The sequence below is a fragment of the Diabrotica virgifera genome, chromosome 4, assembly GCF_917563875.1.
Source record: "Diabrotica virgifera virgifera chromosome 4, PGI_DIABVI_V3a".
Classification (NCBI taxonomy): Eukaryota; Metazoa; Arthropoda; class Insecta; order Coleoptera; family Chrysomelidae; genus Diabrotica; species Diabrotica virgifera.
This window is the reverse complement of record NC_065446.1, coordinates 253,527,793-253,536,548: the sequence shown is the minus strand read 5'-3', so window position 1 is coordinate 253,536,548 and position 8,756 is coordinate 253,527,793. Positions and strand designations below refer to the sequence as shown.

At 34.8% G+C, this 8,756-nt stretch overlaps 1 protein-coding gene across 1 annotated transcript; it reads left to right on the top strand.

Annotated features, from left to right (window-relative positions):
• The first annotated feature begins 2,401 nt into the window (after nt 1-2,401).
• On the top strand, nt 2,402-8,575 carry LOC114342837 (protein BCCIP homolog). Its single transcript, XM_028293646.2, has 4 exons — nt 2,402-2,614; nt 3,625-3,882; nt 3,939-4,218; nt 8,261-8,575. Exons 1-4 carry the CDS (start codon nt 2,516-2,518, stop codon nt 8,473-8,475), a joined length of 852 nt encoding a protein of 283 aa, XP_028149447.1. The 5' UTR covers nt 2,402-2,515; the 3' UTR covers nt 8,476-8,575.
• The last annotated feature ends 181 nt before the right edge of the window (nt 8,576-8,756 follow it).

Sequence of the window (8,756 nt, the reverse complement as noted above, 5' to 3'; positions counted from 1 at the left end):
GTGCCTTTGTGTATCTTGTTATACTTGGTTCGTTGTAAAGCATCCTTAATTGTTGATTGGTTCTTCTTTGCCAACCGTCTTCTGTATTTTTCCCCCGAAAATAGCTCTTCGTACCTTCCGTTCCCACCTCTCTATCATTTCTTCTTGTTTTGTTTAGCACCCATGTTTCACATCCGTAGGTGACTGTTGCTCTTATTATGGTTTTGTATATTCTGGTTTTCGTCTTTCTCGATAGCTATTTGACTATAATATATTTTTTAAACTGTCGACCTTTCGGTTACCTTTTGATATCCTGTGCTTTAGTTCATTCTGCTCGTTATATTAAGTTTACTTTGGAATAAACTTATTAAGATGCCACAAAAATATAGCTTCAGTTTCCCAGTAGGTGCCTATCCCTTTTAATCCGTTACACTCTTTGGTACTCTCTGGAGACTCGAAACCAATTTTTGAAACGTGTGGGTAATTTTTCAACTACTGCTACAGAATAATATACTACTACTACTACTACTACTACTATCGGTTTACAGAGCCCTCCGACGCCTTCCGACTTATAACCGCCATTCTTCTCTGTTTAATCACAGACCTGGACTTTCCTCTAGTTCTTTTTCAATTCTCTCCCTCCAGCTTCTCTTCGGCCTTCCTATTTCCCTTCTCCCTTGTGGTGTCCACGCCAAAATCTGTTTATGGATCCTGTCATCTGGCATTTTCGTAATTTTCGTAAGGTCTCCGTTTTGTGGAGACTTTTGTTTACACTTTTAAGTATGGTATTGTATATGATCTGTTTGTTCGATTTAGATATTGTTTGGTCCCACAGAATGCCGTTCATAATGGATATCGCTTTTCTACCCTGTATGTTTCTGTCATTTATAGCAGCATCGAGTATCTCATCTTGAGTTATCTTCATACTTGTATTCATCACAGTGTTTAATTTCTACCCCATCATCTAATGTAATAAACTGCTTTGTCCCTCCAATACACATGGCTTCAGTTTTCTTAATGTTGACTGCGAGGCCCCATTTGTTAGATTCTTCTATTAGCTTCCACGTCATGTAACGTAAGTCGTCATGATCCTGAGCAATCAGAATTTGGTCATCAGCGAAACATAAAGTGTATAATGTGGTCTCGTCATTGAGAGGAATTCCCATGCCATTTTTCCAGAGCTTGAGTGCTTGTTCCAGAGTTGTTAGGCCACTCTGGCTCTCACGGCCTTATATTATAATATAAACAGCGGATATTAATACTTACAAAAGGCGCCCGAAGACCTTCGAGAGCGCCGCGCGTCGTTTCTAAACTATTAACATAAAACTCTGGGTGCCATTTTCGGGCTATATATGCTGGTCTTTGATTATCTGATACGAGTTGTATTTTGTTATACTCACTGGCTTCGTTATGTATGATTCTGGGGTGCAACAATCCTGTATGTATAATGTAGTCAGTCGAAAGGCGCCCGAAGGTCTTCGAGGGCGCCGCGTGTCACATCTAAGCTATTAACACAAAACCCTGGATACCATTTTCGAACTATGTTTGCTGAAAACTGTACCTGTATATTTTAAGCTAATTGTAGGATGTAACACTCTTATATTATTATAACAGAAACGGCGGGTATTGATACCCACAAAAGACGCCCGAAAGTGTTCGAGGGCGTCCCGCGTGCTGGCCTTTGATTATCTGATAACTGATACGAGTTGTATTTTTTTGTATCCGCTGGCTTCGTTATGTATGATTCTGGAGCGCAACAATCCTGTATGTATAATATAGTAAGGCGAAAGGCGCCCGAAGGTCTTCGAGGGCGCCGCGCGTCACATCTAAGCTATTAACACAAAACACTGGATGCCTTTTTCGAGCTATGTGTGCTAGACTTTGATTACCTGATACCTGATACGTGTTGTATTTTGCAACCACACTATGCTTAATTGATCTTTGCTTCAAGGAATCTTTGTGTAAAGTTTTAAAAAAAATTTCAGCGTTTAAATTTTTAATGGAATATGAATGAAAGCAAAAGGCGCACCGGCCCGCGGGCCGGTGGGCCGGCGGCCCAGTCCGGGCCTGAACACACATTCAATGATCGAAAATCATTTAAAAATATGGGATTGTGTATTCTTGTGACGTAAAGTCAAAAATATAAGTCTCCCCACCACCGTCGGTCAAGACAATCGTAATAAAGTCTAATAACCGTGAGCCGTGAGTCAAAACATAAAGTGAAACCACGTGAAACGTACGCCGATGTGTGTGACGCATGGGAAAAGTTATATCGGACGAACTATATATGTAAATCGGACCTCTATTTGACAACTTAGCGGTGTTGCCAGCCACATGTAATACGACGGTCTTTTCATTAATCTGTTACTGTTTTAAGATATTTAGCACTAGTCCATCTCTACAAATGGTTTGTCAAAATTCTAACCCAAAAATGATTGAGGTTAGAAAATTTAAAGTTGTTTTGACGTACTAGTAGTGGTGGACACCGGATTGTAACTTTGTTTTGAAATCGTATTTTATTTAATTTGGCAGTATTATGGCAGGACCAAAGAAAAAGTCCAGAGTACCTTCCAAATCTGAATCCGAAGGATCAAGTAACGACGAGAGTGATTCGGGAACTTACCATGGACAGAAGGTAATTGATATGAACCACGTGCAGGTATAAAAAGTAAAATGTAAGGTCGGCCACTCATTATTATGTACACCTCTCATGTCTACCTGATAGTGTGTGGTGGGAATAACGCCTCTCAGGCGACCTGAAGGGCTTAGTCCTACCACAGACTTACAGGTAGGTACACCTGACAGGTCCAATTCTTCATGTGTACCCATTTTGTACTTGATTCCAGGCGCGGATCCAAGGGGGGGTCAACGGGGTCAATTGCCCCCTCCTTGAGACTTCGTCTGGTGTCGCCTTTTTAAAAAAGAGATAATTAAGATTGAAAATAAATAGTGAATTTTGTGTCCTGTTGATAACTGAAAAACGGAATGAAACATAAAACAGAATTCCTTACTCCAATGTACTTGTTCTCGGTCTTACTGTATGGTGTCGCGTCTTGGACTGTGAATAAAATCGATCTACTTACCTAAATCGCCTTGAGGCTCTCGACATGTGGTTCTATAGAAGAATTTTAAAAGTTTCTTGGGTGAAAAAGATTCGAAACTTCACAATACTAGAACGTCTCAGCAAGACTACTGAGATTATAAAAGGCAACAAGAAGAGAAAAGTGGAGTATTTTGGACATGTAGTGAGAAGTTTTAAATATAGGTCGCTACAAAATATTATGCAAGTGAAAATATAAGGCAAACGCAGTCCAGGACGAAAAAGCACCTCGTGGTTGATTTAGGGTGGCAGTGAATAAAATTAAGATAGGTATGATAGTAGCCAACGTTCTGAAAGGACATAGTACATGAAGAAAAATAAAGTAAAAGCCCCTACCGAAAAAGCAATCCTGCGTACGCGAGTGACGAGAAAATTGCCCCCTCCTTGCAAGGTTGCTGGATCCGCCGTTGCTTGATTCAGATGTACCCATGGTGTACCTGCTAGTGAATGGCCGGTCTAAATGAAATAGATGTTTTGTAAAATACCACACATTACGATTAATATATTTGGTAACACCCATTTTTTTAAATTCCAATTATATTTAGGAAATCCAAGCAACATTTGAAGGACGGAATCCTGAAGTACAAGATTTTCATGGTATTAAGCAACTACTAAGTCAGTTATTCCTTAAAGCTCACATAGACCTGTCCCAAATGAGTGATTTACTGATTTCACAACATGGTGTAGGTTCCGTATTGAAACAAAGCTATGGTGACAGCGATGATGAGGATGAAGATGTTGAAATGAGTGACGAAAAAGATGTTTTTGGTATTGCTAGTGTCATCAATTTGGGTTCGCACAAGGTAGATTTATCAGTTCTACGATATTATTGTTCCTCGTCTTGATTATTTTGTTTTAGGAGACTCCATGTGTGCAGCAATTCTTTTCGTTGCTTGAAGAGCTCAGCAAAAAACATGCAGATGAAGCCATCCAAACTGAGATTAGGAAAATAGTTACAGAACATAGTAGGTTAGGATTTTTAGTAAATGAACGATTTGTTAATATTCCAGCTCAAATATCTGTACCTATGTTAAATTCATTAAGCGAAGAAGTGGATAGGATGAAGAAAAAAGATCCATCATATGATTTTGAGTACTATGTTATGATATGTAAAACCTGTAGGTCCAAAGATAATAAAGGTAAGACAAAAAGGTGAAAAATAAATGAATCAGTCATTTTGAAAAGGGTCACCTCCACTTTTTTTAAATATTACAGGAGAGGTAAAAATTTTTTTATCTTTAAGAGTATTAGGAAAATAACTGTTTTTATGTACTTTTTGCCTTTAAAATTTACTATACAAATTGATCGGGCACGCTGCAGTTTCTCAACACAACTAGAGTCTATGAGAAGTGCACGGTAAATTGAAGGTGTAATTACAAAAAAAATTATGTATGTCTTTGTACTCACTTTATAATGCTTTAAAAAAATTACAGGATCTGGATTTCAATGCATATTTTTTTTATAATTCTCGTATCAAAGTTACTCGTGAAGTTAGTCGTATTGATGACAGTTGAGAAACTGCGGCCGATCCAAATTGATCGATATTTTAAAAATGTTTTTTGAATTTTAACCCTCTAACCGTTATGACAGTCTGTAGACGGTGTTCATTTTTCTAGTTAAATGCAGAATTGTCAATAAATATAGCTTAAATGATATTGTTTGTTTTTAAAATTTAAATTAAACAATTTAAATATAAAAACAAACAATATCATTTAAGCTATATTTATTGACAATTCTGAATTTAACTAGCAAGATGAACAACGTCTACAGACGGTCATAACAGTTAGAGGGTTAAAAGACATGAAATAGTCATTATATGAACATATATAGTAGGAAAAATGAAAGATTACCCATGAGTGATCATATTAAACATATCTTTTCTATTTTCCAGAAAATAATGAACTAGTACCAGTAGTTTAAGAACAGATTATATAAGTATTACATGTACTTGCATTGGCCAATTTTTTTTGTGACATGGTGACAGAAAAATACAGAGTGTTTTATATGTTTGTTCATGGGGAATCTTTTATTTTTCCTATTGTAGTTTATTACACACATTAAACTGCTAAACTAAATTTAGAAGAAGAAAAAAGCAAACATTTAAAATAAATAAGGATAGTTTAACTTTCTCCTTGTTTTATTTCTTCGGAACTGGTAGTAGGCCATTCACAGATCATGTTGTAGAATGGGTTATTAATAGATGACTGCTTTGCAAACTGAATTAGTTTTCAGGGTATGCTGTGCTTACGGTAATAATATTGAAAGTTGACCTGTTTTCATATGAAATAGACATGTCTACGTGTATTAAATACAAATTCGACAGAAAGTGGAAATGTCAAAAAAGTGGAGTTGACCCCTTTTCATAATGACCAATTCAAATATATGAAGTAATAAAAAATTGCTGTTAATATTACAATCTTTGTGTTACTAAATTCACTATATCAGTAAATTTTTACTGTTACATAATTTTAAAACATTGTTTTCACATATTAGTCTAGGGGGCACTAGCTGTTTTGTGGCCGATCAAAGTCTACAGAGTTTGATATTTTAACCCACTGAATTCCAATTTCAAACTTGCATTTGCATCTGAAGTGGCTAGAATTTGTAATAAACAATTTAATTGTATAACTGATTATAATTCGTTACATAATAAATTAAAATCATTTTTACAAAATACAGTTTGCTCCTTTAAAAACAAACCTACAAAATGATGTTTGGTAAATCTTGATCCAATAATCAGAATTTGAGGTATTACAAAATTAGTGCAAAAACATTGCAAAATTATGTCATTTAGGCGATTGTTCGCTAGTAATTTGGCTGCATTTTGAGTAAAATAACTTAAAATATCTCAAATTAAAGGAAAAACTACCAGCTTTAAAACTAAACCTCAATTATATTCATAGTGTAGGAAACGGAGGTTGAACGTCACAAAATGGACACAAGTCCGGTTTTATTTTTTTTTTCTGGTATATCAAGGGGTGCTTTTTATGAGACTAACTTTTTCTTTCTCCCCGGAACCCCCCTTTCCATCCCTTAAAGGGGGTAATTTGTGGTTTTTGCGAAACGTAGCCCTTCCTGTACGTTTTGCAAAAAATTTGCTTAATAGCAAAATGAAAAGGACTATATTTCCTACTATTTATTTCCTGACAGCATATGTCTATCATCCACCGTTTAGCGGGGGTGGCGCCCCAAAGTTGACAAGTTTAAAAAAAATTTTCCCTAGCTGTAATGGAAATCAAGAAGAAACCTTGCGGCAATTAATCAAAGTGGCTGATCTTTTGGTATAGGCTTCATTTAAGGGCAATTGCCCATTTTTTAATTACAGGGTTGTTACATTTAAAAAAAAACCCTTTTTATACCATCTAAACTGCTTATGCTGGAGTAACAAACCTTTCAGCGATTACCCATGTACAAGCATTATTTATAAATTTTTATAATGCACCCCCATATTTTCCCCGGAACCAACCCAAAAAAAGGAGAATCAATAAAGAAAATAATCAAAAATTGATTTTGGGCCACCACTGTGCTTGTAGGGTACAAAGAAAGTAAAATATGCATACGTCATAATGTGTAGCAGATAGTGTGTTCTTTTATTTTCCATAAGTATGTTATCAATAATTATCAAAAATTAATAGGTGACGAAAAAAAAACAAAAACTGGAGCCCGCCAAAGCATTTCTGAGGTTTACGTCGCCACTGTGCCGTAATGGTTGCTTATACGAAAAAAATGCATAGGACCTTATTTGTAGAGAAAATAGTGGTCTTTAATTCTGTTAAAGTTTTGTTTCAAAAAAATGCATAGGTAATGAGAAAATCGTAAAAACATGCTCGCCAAGGGATAGGGGTAGTTTCTGCAGTTTATTTTCAAGGATAGGGGTAGTTTCCGTAGGGATGTTGCAATAACCATATATATTTATGAAAAACCCTATTCGTGGTGTGCAAGTACTTGGAAGGGATACGTTAAACGATCGTGTGCGAATAGCGGAGAAATATTGCAATTTTCTTAAATAATTCATATTGTCAATTGAAATTGTCAAATTGACGTACATTTCATATCTACTGTCATTGAAAAAGAATAATTATATATTGCTCCAAAATACTGATATGATATGCAATTATTATATAAAGGTAAATTTAATTAATTGCATTTTGCTTGCAGTACTGCATTTTAATAACTAGTTTTATTTACTACATACAATTGTTTACGTTTTAATAACATAACCTGAATCTTATTTTTTTAGATATGGTGGGTGATAGACATATGCTGCCGGGAAATAAATAATAGGAAACTATAGTCCTTTTCATTTTACTATTAAGTAAATTTTTTGCAAAACGTACAGGAAGAGCTGCATTTCGCAAAAACCACAAATTACCCCCTTTAAAAGGACGAAAAGGGGGGTTCCGGGGCGAAATTTTTTGAGAAAAAGTTAGTCTCATAATAAGCACTCCTTGATATACCAGAAAAAAAATAAAACCGGATTTGTGTCCATTTTGCGAGTTCAACCTCTGTTTCCTACACTATCAAACTATTATTTATAATAAAGTTACAATTATTATAAACATACATTTTTATTTAAAAAAGCCTTGTTTTTGCACTATTTTGCAATATCACTGGTTCTAATTATTTGATCAAGGTTTCCTAAACATCATTTTGTAAAATATACCTGTACAGGATTTTAAATTCATCTGTGTATAGTTGAAAAATGGCTGTACAAGAGAATGGCAAATTTTTGCAATAACGAGAAACAGTAAAAAATGGCTCTTAACCTCTTTCAACTTTCAACAATAAACGAATCGTATTAATAGTGTAAAAGTATTATACCCTATTCCACGAATATACGACTGTTTTTGATTTTTGCCACAACGAATATTTTGCTTTGCGAAATATGAAGAACGAAAGTAAATTGCAAATTACATTCTTGTTTAATGGAATAATTATTATAGCAATCTTCTTTTGTACTTCTTATGTTGCACACTAAAATATTCGTTGTCGCGATAATCCAAAACAGTGATATATTCGTGGAATAGACTATAAATACTAAATTTCAATAAAACTACTAAAAAATACTAAATGTCATATATAAAGTCTTAGTAAATTGAATTATACATTGGATCCAATTTTTCGCACCTGTTTGATTTTATATTTTGATAATAGCAGGAAACTGTACATTTTGTTTTTTAGATGAAGTAATTTTTACAAACGACGAGGAAGAAATCTTCTCTACGGATGCTGATATTGGCTTTGAATTTTGTGTTGCCAATGAATCAGATGTTGGATTGGGAGGCAGGTGGTTAGCAGAAGATAAGCAGGTTATTCCTTACAGAAAAGTTATAATGTTTAAGGCCAGTAAACTGAAGAATATTATTTCGAAAATAGCACTTTTTGTCAAATCTTAAGGAGCTTAAATCTATGTTTTTAAGGAGCAGATTTAAGAGCTACAATGTTATTTTTTTGCAAGTTGTAACCTATTTTTTAATAAATTGATTTTATACCATTTCCAGTTGTTTTTATTATGAAACTTTGGCTTAAGGGGCTATCCTAGTGTAAAAGTACGAAATTCATATACTTTTTTTTGGGAATTTCTAAACTAAAAAGTACCTAGCATACCAATTGTTTTGAAAATTTTCATGAGCATTTATTATAAAACGAAGCAGTGGCAAAAGGCTCCACTGCTGCA